The following is a 16396-nucleotide window of genomic DNA, read 5'->3' as shown; positions in this document are numbered from 1 at the left end:
TGGAACCCTACCTACACCAAGTGAACAAGCCCCTAACAGGTAACCTGTTAGAGTGTGAAAAGACATAAAAGGTAAGGAGCCTCAGCCTACAGCCAGCTGAACCCCAAACATTAAGAACCCAGCCTAGGTTAATAGAACTGTCTGTCCAATCTGTAGCTGATAACATTTGCATAAGTGAAGTTGAGCAGAGATGAGAACTGCCTAGCTAAACTGTAGATGTATAGGTAATAACAAATGGAGTTTTAAGCCACTAAAATTTTGAGGTGGCCTGTTTTAAAGCAATGGCTGACAGAGTTGTCATGCTTACATAAAATCAGGTTAGAATAGATCACACAAGAACAGAATAAGGCTGAGATTTCAGGTAATTAGGAAAGACTCAAACTGGGTCACTAAAACTTCGAGAACTCCAAAAAGAACTGCTGTCTGAAGATGTTCATGAACGTCCAAAGATTTCTGTTTGTGAGCTCACTACTTAATTGATCCTATTTTTGGAAACTTTTGGCATTAAAGAGCTCTGATTCCTGAGTAGAAGTACAAATCTAGGAACTAGAGATTCTTTTCCTTCAGACACTTAGGTATAGTATCTGGAGGAAAAGATTACTACATCCTGTAGGGGAGAGGGAGGGGCTTTGTAGGTCTCAATACTTTAGAGATCCTTCTAAGTAGATGTGGGATGGAAGAAAGGGTGATTCTTACTGATTAGAAGGGGATCACTTCACCCCACAGCAGGGTTTTTTTTCAGTCTTTGAGACTGGGAACAGGCTCTGGTTACAGGGATCCTGTCACTTAAAGATCCAATCTTTTACACTGGGAATGAGGCTTCAGACAATTCAATCTTTCTCTAAATACTTTGTAAAGAAGCAGGGCACAGAGGTGGAATACTGAGAAAACCCTAGACTATAAAAATAGAAATCAAACCAAGTTCCTAAGTTAACTAAGCCAAACTAGACACACACAGACACACATATTTGTTCTCTCGCATTGCTTATTATAACACTCCAAGGGTACCTGCATAATGAACATTTGTATACCTAACCCTGAATTGTACCCTACATCTTTAAAATTAAAAATTAAAAAAAAAAGGTAACACTCAAGTGATTGTTAAAAAACAAATAAACAACAACTTTAAAATGTGAATAGTGGCCGGGTGCTGTGGCTCAATCCTGTAATCCCAGCATTTTGGGAGGCCAAAGCGAGAGACCTGCCTGAGCCTGTGGGTTTGAGAACAGCCTGAGCAACATGGTGAGACTTCATCTCTACAATAAATCAAAAAATTAGCCGGGCATGGTAGTGCGCGCCTATAGTTTCAGCTACTTGAAAGGCTGGGGCAGAAGGATCGCTGGAGCCCAGCAGGCTGATGGAGTGAAATTCCAATTAAAAAAAAAAATGTGGATAGTGACTTGTGAACAGATTTCCTCTGGTAAACGGGTCAACTATTCTTATTTATTTTTACGTTTTAATTCTTTAAATATGTGGAGTACAATTCAGGATTAGGTAGTAAGTGGTCTCTGTACAGGTATAGTTTGGGACTCCCTTGGGTCCCCACTTTGATTTGAGATATCCTCATTGATATTAGGTGTTCCTCCCCCGCCATGGCTGTGTCTGCTAGTGCCAAACCCTTTCTTATAGCATTATGATTAATGTCCAGGATTCGCTTATGAGTGAGAACATGTGGCCAACTATTCTTCAGGCTTACCAAACATCTGTTAGACCTCTACATTTTTGTATGTGACTGTATTTGCATATAGTAAAAATGCAAAGTAATGACACAAATTGAGACTTTGGTTTCAGTACTTCAGCTGTATCAAATATATAGATGTGTATGGTTATCTAAACTGAAGGAAGTGTATACCTCTGAGATCTGTAGGAGCCGACATACACTTGGTCAAAGGCTGCCTAACTCAATAGCTTGTTTGGAATTTTTAAGTAAAAAGTAAGTTTGAGACTTGTAACTTCCTAGTAACTCCCTAGTTTTTTTCCAGTTTCCAGTTGGTTACTCATCTTTTCCAACTTGGTGATTTCCTTAAGGTCTTAAAACTTGAAGGAAGCCAGCAATCATTTATTCTGAATTAAACTTGAAGTTGACAAAGGTTTAATTCTTAATTTTCCCAAACCAACCAGTATAAAAATTTGTTTTCCTGAGCTGAGTCATATAAGAGTTTTTAGAAGGTATATGTAAAAAAATATACTGGTAGCCGGGCTTGGTGGCTCAGCCTGTAATCCCGTGCTTTGGGAGGCTGAGGTGAGTGGATTGCCTGAGCCCACGGGTTCAAGGCCCGCCTGGGCAACTTGGCAAGACCTCTTCTCTACAATAAATCAAAAAATTAGCCAGGCATGGTAGTACGCGCCTGTAGTTCCAACTACTTGGAAGGCTGAGGCAGAAGGATCGCCGGAGTACAGCAGGTCGAGGCTGCGGTGGCCAGGAGCAGCCACTGCACTCCAGTCTGGGCGACTGAGTGAGACTCCAACTCAAAAAAAAAAAAAAAAAAAAAACTGGAATGGAATAAAATCAGGAGTTAGTTACTTTAAAAATTACATATGCATTAGAATGAGTCTTTTTTTTTTTCGTGAACAGATGCATGGGCTTGAGTGAGTCCTTAAAAGGGTAGTTATTTTGTGTGTAAAAGCATTAAGACTAGTTTCAACTGCTATAAATGTATTTTTCCTTTGTGAAAATGAAGACCCTTACAGTTTAACCATAACTTAAATTAGCTATTCCTTTTTTTTTTTTTTAAGAAAGTAGGATTTATTGAGAGAATAGAAAAGCTCCCGCAGTGGGAAGGGACCCGAAGGGGTTGTCCTAAATTAGCTATTCTTAAATAGACATATTCCTTTACTTTTTAGTGAGTGATTTCTAATCTTCAGAAACACCTCACCAAAAGGTGCTATGGGTATTAGATCCTTGGTTTTGTTTTTCTGTATTTATTTGAGACAAAGTCTTAGTATACTGCCCAGGCAGGTCTCAAACTCCTGGGCTCAAGCAACACTCCTAACTCAGCCTCATGAGTAGCTGGGACTATAGGTGTGTACCACCACGCCTGGCTAGGATCCTTATGTTTTTATTTCATTTTATAGTATATAGGAAAAAAAGATTTAAACTACAAAAAGGAAATATTCCAATAATATAATTAATTCATAATAAAGTAATTCTTATTTAGCCTAGTAGAAAATAGAGTTTGATGAGCATTTACTGTCTTTTAACTATTTCTATATCATTTTTTTCCTATATTAAAAACACTTACCACAGAACACCATGCAAAATGGTAAAACTGGATAGATAAATCTGAATTCTTTGTGGCTTAATGTGCTATAACAAAAGACATTAAAAGAAAATGTTAAGTATTATTTTATCATATGACATTTGAAAAATTAATATATTTATAATAAAGTGTTATTAACAAGATCTTTTTTTTTTTTGAGTTGGAGTCTCACTCTGTCACCCAGGCTGGATGCAGTGGCACATTCATGGCCACCACAGCCTCGACCTGCTGGGCTCAGGCGATCCTTCTGCCTCAGCCTCTCAAGTAGCTGGAACTACAGGTGTACACTACCATGTCCAGTTTATTTTTTTAAATTTATTGTAGAGATGAGGTCTCGCTGCCCAGGCGGGTCTTGAACCCGCGGGCTCAGGCAATCCACTCACCTCAGCCTCCCAAAGGCGCGGGATTACAGGCTGAGCCACCGAGCCCGGCTGGTTTATTTTTTATCTATCATAGAGACAAGGTCTCAGCACGTTGTTGCCCAGGCTGGTCTCGAACCTGCAGGCGTAGGCAATCCTCTTGTCTCGGCTTCCCATAGTGCTGGGATTACAGGCTTGAGCCACTATGCCTGGATGATCTATTTATTTTTTAAGTATTGACACTGAATTTCTTGCTTCAGGAATCAATCTCATTTTTTAGTTCTAAGGTGATTATGATGTGTTAAAGCTAATCATAACATTTGATGTCAATGTGAAATTATAAAGTACAATTACAGTCTAAAAAAGGAATTTCAAGCTGGACACAGTGGCTCACACCTATAATCCCTGCACTTTGGGAGGCCTGAGGTGAAAGGATTGCCTGAACCCGCGGGTTTGAGACCAGCCTGGGCAACAGTTTGCTGAGACCATTATTTAAATTAGCTATTTATCGGGTTCGAGACCAGCCTCAACAACTTGGCGAGATCTCATCTCTACAATAAAAAATTAGCTGGGCATGGTGGCGCGTGCCTGTAGTTCCAGCTACTTGGAAGGCTGAGGCAGAAGAATCACCTGAGCCGAGCAGGTAGAGGCTGCGGTGGCTGTGAGTGTGCCACTGCACTCCAGCCTGGGCGACAAGAGTGAGACTCTGACTCAAAAAAACTAAATAAATAAATAAAAATAAAAATAAAAAAGGAATTTCTATTTCTAATTCAAGTAAGTAATATTACTTAAATTTGGAATAAGAATATATGCATTTTTATTCTAGAATAGTATCTGGTCTTTCAATGCTTAAAATTTTGGCAGTTTCTGTTTCTTTAAAGCAAATAAAATATATCCAACTTCTTAAAAATTGAGCATAGGCCGGGCTCGGTGGCTCAGCCTGTAATCCCAGCACTTTGGGAGGCCGAGGTGAGTAGACTGCCTGAGCCCGCGGGTTTGAGACCCACCTGGGCAACTTGGTGAGACCTCATCTCTACAATAAATTAAAAAAATTAGCCGGGTGTGGTAGCGCACACCTGTAGTTCCAGCTACTTGGAAGGCTGAGGCGGAAGGATCGCCGGAGCCCAGCAAGTCGAAGCTGCAGTGGCCGGGAGCGGCCACTGCACTCCAGTCTGGGCAACAGAGTGAGACTCTAACTAAAAAAAAAAAAAAAAAAAATTGAGCGTAATCCTTGTTATTGTATACCTGTATAATTACCACTACTTCTGTCTTCTAAGACAGTCCTCAAGAAAACATAGTTAATGCATTTCTAAAAAATAAACAGCTTGGTTTTTGAAGAACTGAGTTAATTTCTTGGTAACATTAAAAAAAATTAACTATTTGAATAAATAAAATCTTACCTATAAACTAGCAGTGTCCACAGCACAGTCACCAAAAGTATCCGGTATCTCTTTGGTGCTAAAAAGCAGCCATGAATAAAGAAGGGTAAGTGAGTACCCAAGACAACTGGAAAGCCTTGACTGAAGTACCAGTGCCATGGATGAGAACCATAAAATGTTCCCAAATTCTGCAGCACGTTAAACTTCAAAAAATTAAACTGAACCAGAGTCCACTGGCATAGTTGAAGGAAAAAGAAATAGAAATGTGTTAGTGCTAAGTATTAATCTTTGGCAATAGGGAACTATGAAATCATGAAATTAAAACAGAATTGAAGTCTAAAGACCACACAGTAGTTTACACTGATAATTTTTATTAATGAATTTATGAAACCTTTAACTATTATTTTTTCACCTCTATATATTGTGTGTTCTTTGTTAATTTTTTTTTTTTTTAGAGTTGGAGTCTCACTCCGTCACCCAGACTGGAGTGCAGTGGCATGCTCCTGACCACTGCAGCCTTGACCTGCTGGGTTCCGGTGATCCTTCCGCCTCAGCCTTCTGAGTAGCCGGAATTACAAGCACGTGCTACCATGCCTGGCTGATTTTTTATTTATTTATTGTAGAGATGAGGTCTAGCCAAGTTCCCCGGCGGGTCTCGAACCCGCGGACTCAGGCAATCCACTCACCTTGGCCTCCCAAATTGCTGGGATTACAGGCTGAGCCACCAAGCCCGGCCTGTTAATTTGTAAAACACTAGGTTTTTGAGATTCGTAGTCAATTTCAAAAATTATCAAAAAGTGTTCATACATATTTTGGCAACATAAGCTTTACACCCAATTAGTGATAAAGAGGATACTAAAAAAATAATTTTTTATGAGAGTGGGGTGCCCATATTAAAAAGTTTACTCTAGTATTTTATGATGTAACATACTACATATATTATGATGTAACATTACCAGTTAAGATAAAGCTTTGAAAACATTTTAATTTGGCTGGGCACGGTGGCTCCCAGCACTTAGGGAGGCTGAGGCAGAAGGATTGCTTAAGCTTAGGAGTTTGAGACCAGCCTAGGCAACATAGCAAGACCTGGTCTCTACAAAAATCAAAAAATTGTTCAGGTGTGGTGGCACATGCCTATAGTCCCAGCTACTCGGGAAGCTGAGGTGGGAGGACCACTTGAGCCCAGGATTTCGAGGCTACAGAGTGAAATCCCCAACTCAAAGAAAAACCACAAAAAAATTACGTTAGCACAAAGTAGATAATTTTGACAGCAACAACAATAACAGATAACATTGAATGCTCAATACTTCCCTGCCTTAAGATGGACTCTTTTGAATAGCAGTGAAGAATGCTAATTCCTCATTGGTGCAACAAATTGAACCAACGGCATATTCTAGAAGTTTTTAAAATGTGTTTCATATCATTAAAAAAAAATAACTGATCTCTGTTCCAAAATATTAATGGATTAAAAGTTCAGATTGAGGTTTCAGTACAATAAATGTTAAAATAAAAATAGCTGTAGCTTAACATAGTTTTACTTACTTGGCCAAAAAAAATACGATCAATTATCAAAGACAAACTCAAAGTGACAAATCTGAAAAACAAAATAGAATGGTGATTCACATTCTGAACTTGCTGAAAATCCAATATTAGCATATGGCTTTGCAAGTGCCTAGCATCAAAACGCACTCTAAAAATGCTTTACAATTTCACCAACTGAATATGTATTTATACATTTTGAAAGAGGTTACCTATTGATAAAGATTACTGATATATAAAATTATTGTATAATGTTAATATTATAAATATATTAATATGAAGATTAATTAAAGATAATTCCTGAATAACAAGTTGCCTCAAAACGTGGCACCTTAAAACCATGAATATTTATGTCATAGTTCCTGTGGGTCAAGAATCCGGGTGTGGCTTAGGTGGGTGCCTCTTGCTTAAGGTCGCTCATGAATTGCAGTCAAGCTGGGGCTACAGTTTCATCTGAAGGCTTGATTGGGGGTGGAGGAGAGATTGGCTTCCAAAATCACTAACTTTGTTGTTGGTAGGCTTCAGTTCCTCAACATGTGGCTGGCTCTCTCCTTAAAGCTGCCTCGTGACACCTTCCCCCAGGGTGAGTCAGTCAAGAGAGAGTGAGGACAGGTACCCAAGATGGAAGCCATAGTCTTTGTATAACCTAGTCTTGGAAGTGACATCTCATCCCTTCTGCTGTTTTCCACTCATTAGAAATGAAACAGCAAATCTAGCACATGCTCAAAGGGAGGGGATTATGCAATGGTATAAATAGCAGGAGAATGGGATCATTGTGGTCCAGTTCAGAGACTCCCTACCACAAACATGTACACAAAGATATACACTATGAGTATATAGTCCTATGAATCATCATTATGTGAATACAACTGTGAAAGAGTCATACAGAGCAGGATAAAGAGCATTAGTAAAACTCCCTCATCTGTTCAGTTGCTGTCCTCTTTCCAAAGGTTACTACTATTCTAATTTCTGATAGCATAGATGAGTTTTACCTTTTTTTGAATTTCATAAGAATAGAACCAAACCATATGTACTCTTATGTCCAAATTCCTTTAATAATAATGCTTGTGTGATGGGGTTTTTTTACATGCTGTAATGCACTCATTTACAATACTGTGTATTATAACTATGTAAACCACACTGTATTTATTCTGTTGATGGAAACTGTACTTCCCATTTCTAGCTATAATAAATAGTGCTGTGAACATTGTTTTACACGTTTTTGGCACGCATACGTAGGGAGTGCAGCTTTAGTCAATATTTAACATTTTCCAAAATGGTTGTATCAATTTACATTCCTGCAGTAATATATATGGGTTCCACAACAATTTTAACCATTTGGGTAGATGTGTAGTAAGTAGTAGTAGTAGTATGGTGGGTTTTTTTCTTGATGACTAATCAGATAACTTTAAACTTACTGATCATTTTATTTTTATTTATTTATTTATTTTGAGTTGGGATCTTATTCTGTCACTCAACCTGGAATACAGTGGCATGAATATGGCTCACTATATCCTCAACTTCCTGGGCTAAGGCTATCCTCCTGCCTCAGCCTTTTGAGTAGCTGGGATTATAGGTGCACACCACAACATCAAATAATTTTTAAATTTTTTGTAGACATGGGATATGTTGTTCAGGCTGGTCTTGAAATCCTTGGCTCAATCAATCCTCCCATCTTGGCATCCCTAAGTGCTAGGATTACAGGCATGCTCCACCAACCCCAGCCTTATGTAAATATTTTTTTAAAGTACCTGTTCAAATCTTATTATTTTTTCTATTATCTTTGTTACAGTTTGTCACAAGTTTTATATATAATCTAGATATAAGGGTTAGTTGGTTACATGCATTGCAATATTTTCTCCTGATCTGTGGCTTGCTTTTTCACTTTCTTAATCATGACTCTAATGAACAAAAGTCTTTAATTTTGTCTGGGCGTGGTGCTTTGAGAGACCAGAGTGGAAGAATTGCTTGAGGCCAGGAGTTTGAGACCAGCCTAGGCAATATAGTGAGAACCCACATTTAAAATATTTATAAACAAAACAAAACAAAAGCACCAGGCATGGCACAACCTGTAGACATAGCTACTCAGGAGGCTGAGGTGGGAGGATTGTTTGAGCCCAGGAGTTTGAGGTTAAAGTGAGCTATACTTGCCCCACTGCATTCCAGCTTGGGTGACATGTGGAAACCTGTCTAAAAAAAAAAAGTCTTTAATGTATTCAAGTGTATCTATCTTTTTCCTTATAATTGGTAGAGAAATTTGGCAAACAAACTTTAACCAAGTGAGCAAAGTTAACATTGCCAATAATAGGACAAATCAGTATCATGGGAATTCTCTCACCTTCGCCTCCCAAAGTGCCACTGGCATGAACCACCATGCCCAGCCTTCATATATTCTTTTAAATATCTCATTGGATTCATTTTGCTAAATTTTTTTAGGATTTTTGCATTTATAGTCATAAGAGATACTGGTTTATAATTGACCTTTCTTGTAATATCTTTATTAGATTTTGGTTATCAAGGATATGCCATCTTCATTAAAGGAATTAAGAAATAATTTTATTTTTCTGTTCTATGGAATACTTCATATGAATTGATGTTTCTTCTTAACTGTATGGAAGAATTAACTAGTGAAGCCATCTTAGCCTGGTGCTTATTTATTTGAATGTCTTCATTTGAAATTAAATTTCAATATATAGTGCTATTCAGATTTTCTATTTCTTCTTTTTGGTAAATTGTATTTTTTAGAAATGTTGCCATTTCACCTAAGTTGTCAAATTTATTAGCAAAAAGATATTTATAGCATCCTCATCTTGTTAATAATGCCTGTAAGATCTGTAATGATGTTTCCTACTTCAAGGGTCCCCAACCCCTGGGCCACAGATGAGTACTAGCCCCTGGCCTGTTAGGAACTGGTCTATACAGCAGGAGGTGTGCGGCCGGTGAATTAGCAAAACTTCATCTGTATTTACAGCTACTCCCTATCGCTGGCATTATTGCCTGTGCTCTGCCTGCTGTCAGATCAGCAGTTGCATTAAATTCTCATAGGAGCACAAACTCTATTGTGAACTGAACTGCACATGTGAGGGATCTAGGTTGCATGCGCCTTATCAGAATCTAATACCTAATGATCTGAGGTGGTGATGCTAGTGCTGGGGAGTGGCTGCAAATACAGATTAACATTATCATTGAGGTTTGACTGCACAGAAACTATAATAAATCATTTGCTTGCAGATTCATATCAAAATAATAATTTCATAATAATTATATATTATAACAATAATAGAAATAAAGTACCCAATAAATGTAATGCCCTTGAATCATCCCAAAACCATATCCCTTACCCCTGGTCCATGGAAAAACTGTCTTCCACAAAACTGGTCCCTGATACCAAAAAGGTTGGAAACGTCTACCCTATTTCATTCCTGTCTTGCCAGTTATTGGTGAGATAATGTAGCAGCTTAAAGGCAACTGAAGCCTAGAAAACATAGCGAGACACCATATCTATAGAAAAAAACTAGCTAGGCATGGTGGCACACCCCTGTAATCCCAACTACTTGGGAGACTAAGATAGAAAGATTGCTTGAGGCCAGGAGTTCGGGCCTGAGGTGAACTATGATCAAGCAAGCCACTGCACTCCAGCCTGGGTGGTAGGGTGAGACCCTGTCTCCAAAAATAAAAAAAGAAAAATTAAAAAAAAGAAAAAAGGCAATCAAACTACTTTTTATTTTGATTTTACAAAATGACATCCTAAATTCTCAGTATCATGAAAAAGACACACAAAAATGGGTTCACATATATTATAATTTTTCCTAGGTCTAATTCAAGATTTTTATCTATATTTAGAGATACTTCCTATTTAGATATGCAACTGGCTATTTTTAAAGGGTACTCAATATGTAAAAGGTTGTTAAATGGTTCAAGTCTGTGGCCAACTCCATACATCAGTGACTTAAGTATAAGACTAATTAGGTTTGTGACTGATGTTTTTTTCTTCACTGCACAATTTCAGAGTATTTTCAAATGTATTACCTTATTTGTTCTTTTTCTTCAAAATAAACAAGACAAGCCTTGGATCTATATGAATAGGTTCCTTCAGGCATTTTCACATTTTCAGCTTTAAACATGCTGATTCTCTGTTCCTGGCAAACTCATATTCACCCTTAATGTTATTTAAAACACGACCTATTGGCTGGGCTCGGTGGCTCAGCCTGTAATCCTAGCACTTTGAGAGGCTGAGGTGAGTGGATTGCCTAAAGCTCGTGGGTTCGAGACCAGCCTTGGCAACTTGGTGAGACCTCGCCTCTACAATAAATCAAAAAAATTAGCCAGGCATGGTAGTGCACGCCTGTAGTTCTGGCTACTTGGAAGGCTGAGGCGGAAGGATTGCCAGAGCCTAGCAGATCGATGCTGGGGTGGCCATAAGTGTGCCACTGCACTCTAGCCTGGGCAACAGAGTGAGACTCCAACTCAAAAACAAACAAACAACAACAACAACAAAAAACAAAACCAAAAAAAACGCCACCCATTTATAAGACTTCTACTCATATTCCCTCTGCTTCATTTTCTTCTACAGCATTTCATTATATACGCACACTAAACACTTTAAATCACTGGGTAGAAATTATAGACAGTCCCTGACTTATGATGGTTCAGCTTATGACTTTTCAACTTTACAGTGACACCCACATAGCCTTTTTTAAATTTTATTTTACTTTGAGTACAGTATTCAGTGAATCAGCGAATTACATGAGCTATTCAATTTTATTGTGAAATGGGCTTCAGTTAGAGGATTTTGCCCAAATGTAGGTTAATGAATATGTTCTGAACATGTTTACAATAGGCTAGGCTAAGCCATGATATTTAGTAGGCTAGATGTAGTAAATATATTTGCTACTTACTATATTTTGAACTTATGATAGGTTTATTAGGATGTTACCCCACTGTAAGTTGAGGAGATGAATGATGTTATATCTCTTTTCCCCTTTAGACTTTGACTTTGGAAACAGATACTATGTCTTACTCATTTGAAATTATCAAATGCTTGATATAAAGTAGATTAAATGCCTGTTTAATGAATAAACCATACCATACTGCTGATTAAACTAAAAAGGCTTTCATCCCCCTCAGCGTAAAAGTCTACATGAATTAGGCCCCCGCTATCTCTCTGACTTCATTATCATATCTTCCCCAAGCCCACTCTCTTTAGCCATGTCTCTCCTTTCTGTTCCTTGAACATGCCAAACACATTTTGTACTTCTGGTCCATTTATTTGCCTAGAATATTCTTTCATTAGCTATATACATGGTTCATGCTCTTAACTCGCTCTAGTTTTGGTTCCAATGTCACCTTATCATGGTGGTCTTCCCCACTTACCCTATAAAAAATAATAGCTCTCCCCAATCCTGGGTACCAGAATTCTGTCTTTAACCCTATATCACTTATCATCACCTGACAAATATATATATATTTATTCTTATCTTTTTAGTTTATCTCTCTCCTTCACTAGATGTAAGCTTCATGAAGGCAGGGACTGTGTTTTGTTTAACTGCTGTATCCTGGCTGGGCATGATGGCTCACGCCTATAATCCTAGCACTTTGCAAAGCTGAAGCAGGAGGACCGCTTGAGCCCAGGCATTCAAGACAAGCCTGTGAGCCAGGCACAGTGGCTCAAGCCTGTAATCCCAGCACTATGGGGGGCTGAGGCAAGAGGATTGCCTGAGCTCGGGATTTAAGACCAGCCTGGGCAACTTAGTGAGATCTCATTTCTACAATAAATCAAAAAATAAGCTGGGCATGGTAGTACACGCCTAAAGTTCCATCTACTTGGAAGGTTGAGGTGGAAGGATCGCCTGAGCCCAGTAGGTCGAGGCTGTGGTGGCTGTGAGCGTGTCACGGCACTCCAGCCTGGGTGACAGAGTGAGACTCCGATTCAAAAAAAAAAAAAAAAAAAGACCAGCCTATGCAACATAGTGAAGCTCTGTATCATTTATTAAAAGAAAATAACAACAGCAAAAAAATATCCCTGCTGTATCTCCAGCAAATGGAACGTGGTTGGGAATATAACAGGATTAAATATTTTCTGAATGAATGAATACATTCAAAACAATGTTAATACACCTGAGAGATGATAACAGTAGCAACTTAGCCACAAGGTAATTTAGTAAATTGCCACCCAAAAAAATACTTGTGCAGGTACATACTAATGCAGTTATGTGTTTCTTAACGACAGGGATCCATTCTGAAAACTGTATTGCTAGGCAATTTTGTTGCTGTGTGAACATCACAGAGTGTACTTACATAAACCTAGATGGTGTAGCCTACTACACACATAGACTATATGGTAAAGCCTATTGCTCTAAAGCTACAAACCGGTCAGCATGTAAGTGTACCGAATACTGTAGACAACTGTAACACAATGGTAAACATCTGTGCATCTAAATACATCTAAACATAGAAAAGGGACAGTAAAAATACAGTATTATAATTTTATGGGACCACTGTCATATACATAAGTTCATTGTTGACCAAAATGTCGTTATGTGGACACATGATTATATATTAAAAATATCACTGTTCTAAAAGTCAGAATGCACTCATTCGTTCAAAATAATTATTTTATGTATTCTACTAGACACTTGGGATCAAGTCTGATTTTAGGAGCTCATAGTATAGTTAGGAGACCTGGGTTTCAATTCCAGCTCTATTATAGCAACTAGTCCAAAAACCTTGGCTAACACATTTTTAATTTCTCCAAGCCCCCTGTTTCCACTACTACTAAATAAAAATGTGTATTGCCTAGATCCAAGTATTGTGAAAATCATTAGGTAATGTGACAACACATTATAAATTATAAAGCACTATACAAATGTAAAAGAATCATATCTCTAAAATGTACTTGAGAAATATTTAGGAAATAAAGCATGGAAAAGTTCTAAGTAATTAATATATAATAAGTAATTAAATAATTGCAAAGACCTTCAGTTAAGCAAATTAAAATATTTATAATTAGGATCATAAATAAAAAATATAAAATTTGAAATGTTCTATTTCCTTGGACTGACAGTTCTCGTTGACATGAAAAGATACAATAATTAACTGAAAGATGTAAAATCTTGTTCATAATCTATCATTTATAGGTTACTGAAATTAATAGATGAAATATAGCCATACTTACCCTACAGGTAAAAAATGATGTAGAATAAGATCAAGCTTTCTCTGTTCTTGCCAGAAATGTCTGAAGAGCAAAGGTATCCATGGAATGACAGCTGTGGGACGAATTATGAAGGCTAGTGCCACCAGGGATGAGTACCTGACACTATACGCAAGAAAAATGTGTTATAAAGACAGGTGGGAAATTAAGTTTGAAATGGCCTACTATTTATACTGTGATATAACATTTTTTGGAAAGGCATTTTCCTTGTGGTATAAATATCTATATGAACTTTGGCAAGTTACTTATACTTTCTGGGTCTTAGTTTTTTTATCTGTGAAAAGAGTTAATATATAAAGGTTTTTCCAGAACTAATATCCTAATTCTAGTATTTTCAAATAAGAAGTTATTCTGTGTCTTAATGCTAGTCTTGTGTGAAAAGCTTGTATACTAGCTTTTCATTCTACAACTTGGCCAATTACTTTCTTAATTAAAAAAAAAGATCAAGTTTCTCCTAAGGAGCTATAAGAAAGTCACACAAAATCTTTCTCTAAGGAAAATAACATGCATGTTTAGTATCATTTGGGACAATGATGAGCTTCTGAGTATACATTTTATTTTGAAAGTAAACTGGATAAAACTATACCCAACTAAAAGATATGTACAACTGGTAAAAAGTTTACTATATTAAAAAAACTGTATGATCATGGATAAAAATGTGGATTTTAACTAATAGAATTTCTGTCAATAAATGACTGAAAGAGATGATTTTATAATGTAATCACAAGGACTATACACAATAAATTATTATGTGGAAAAAATACTTAGCCCTGCTAAAAATTAAAATCAAGCAAAATAAAACATGTCACATACCATTTTACATATACATTTACATATTATACCATTACATACCTATTAACCAATAAAGATAAATAACTATAAAGAAATCCCTAATAAACTGGTGAAGATGTCAGAGCAGGGATAACAAATTCATAGATTAGGTAAATAAAAATGAGAAATACAGGATGAGTGGGGACTATGGTAATGTCATAAAAAAATCCTGGGTCAGGTATGGTGGCTCACACCTATAATACTAGTACTTTCGGAGGCCAAGGTGAGAGGATTGCCTGAGCTCATGGGTTTGAGACTAGCCTGGGCAACTTGGCATGACCTCATCTCTACAATGAATCAAAAATCAGCCGGGCATGGTGGCATGTGCCTGTAGTTCAGCTACCTGGAAGGCTGAGGCAGAAGGATCAACCTGAGTCCGGCAGTTCAAGGCTGGGGTGGCTGTGAGCATGCCACTGCACACCAGCCTGGGCGACAGAGTGAGACTCCAACTAAAAAAAAAAACAAAAAAAAACCTGGCCCAAAATGCTACCAGAACTTCCTGTTTTTCAGAAGAAACCACAAGATACTTGCACTCACATGTTTATCACAGTACTGTTCAAAATAGCAAAGATATGGAGTCAACAACTTAAGTGGCCATCAATCAACAGAGGACTAGGTAAAGGAAATATAAACTCACACAACCCAGAATATTACTCAACCATAAAAAAGACTGAAATGATGTCTTTTGCAGCAGTATGGAAGGACTTGGGTTTTTATGTAAGTAATCATCAGAGAAATACAAATTAAAACCACAATTGAGGCAACTGCTCTGTGGCGCAGGCTGGAGTACAATCATGCCTCACTGCAGCCTTGACCTCCTGGGCTCAGGCGATCCTTCTGACCTAGCTTTCTGAGTAGCTGGGACTGCAGGCATGCACCACTACACTAGCCTAATATTTTTATCTTTTTTGTAGAGGCATGGTCACACTATGTTACCTAGGCTGTTCTCTAATTCCTGGGCTCAAGGAATTCTCCCGCCTTTGTCTCCCAAAGTGCTGGAATTACAAGTATGAGTCACCACTCCTGGCTAGTACTCACATTTTTTTTTTTTAGTCAGTCTTACTGTTGCCCAAGCTGGAGTGTAGTGGCACGCCCATGGCCACCACACCCCGACTGGCTGGGCTCAGGTGATCCTTCCGCCCATGCCTTCCAAGTAGCTGGAACCACAGATGCACACCACTACACCCAGCTAATTTTTTTGATTTCTTATAGAGATGAGGTCTCACCAAGTTGTCCAGGCTAGTCTTGAACTCGTGGGCTCAGGCAGTCCTCTCACCTATACCTCCCAAATTGCTGGGATGACAGGTGTGAGCCACCGCACCCGGCTAGTTGCATTTTTTCTTTTGAGTTAGAGTCTCACTGTGTCGCCCAGGCTGGAGTGTAGCAGCACGCTCATGGTCACCACAACCTCGGCCTGCTAGGCTCAGGTGATCCTTCCATCTTATCCTTCCAAGTAGCTGGAAATATAGGCATGCTGCAGCACGTCCGACTAATTTTTTGGTTTATTGTAGAGATGAGGTCTTGTCAAGTTGCCTAGCCTGGTCTCGAACCATGGGCTCATGTAATTCTCTCACCTTGGTTTCCCAAAGTGCTGGGATTATAGGCGTGAGCCACTGTACCTGGCCTTAGTTGCATTTTTTAAAGAAGTGTGCAAAATGTCATTTTATTGTCTGGTGTGGAACTGTACTTGTCATGCGAAACAGTGAAGAACACTTATTTAGTTGTCCTTTCATACCACTCGCGCTTCCTGACTGAATCAGGAGAAGACACCTGGGTCTAGGCAGTCAATCTAAGGCTGGTCAGTGTGAAAGCTACGTT

General features: G+C 38.3%; 1 protein-coding gene across 2 annotated transcripts in view; it reads right to left on the bottom strand.

Annotated features, from left to right (window-relative positions):
* The window catches only part of PIGB (phosphatidylinositol glycan anchor biosynthesis class B), a 38956-nt gene that overhangs the window by 9739 nt on the left and 12821 nt on the right, over window positions 1–16396 (bottom strand). For both annotated transcript variants that reach the window (XM_021715772.1, XM_008064527.1), the window contains exons 6-9: window positions 13712–13852; window positions 6541–6592; window positions 5020–5231; window positions 3243–3307 (exon numbers count right to left, since the gene is read on the bottom strand). In XM_021715772.1, the coding sequence (XP_021571447.1) occupies window positions 3243–3307; window positions 5020–5231; window positions 6541–6592; window positions 13712–13852 (470 nt within the window). The remainder of the gene's footprint in view (window positions 1–3242; window positions 3308–5019; window positions 5232–6540; window positions 6593–13711; window positions 13853–16396) is intronic.

The sequence above is a fragment of the Carlito syrichta genome, unplaced genomic scaffold (assembly GCF_000164805.1).
Source record: "Carlito syrichta isolate Samal-C Ts95f unplaced genomic scaffold, Tarsius_syrichta-2.0.1 Scaffold307639, whole genome shotgun sequence".
NCBI classification, from domain to species: Eukaryota; Metazoa; Chordata; class Mammalia; order Primates; family Tarsiidae; genus Carlito; species Carlito syrichta.
Note: the sequence above shows the minus strand (reverse complement) of the source record. Positions and strands in the feature narration are given on the sequence as shown.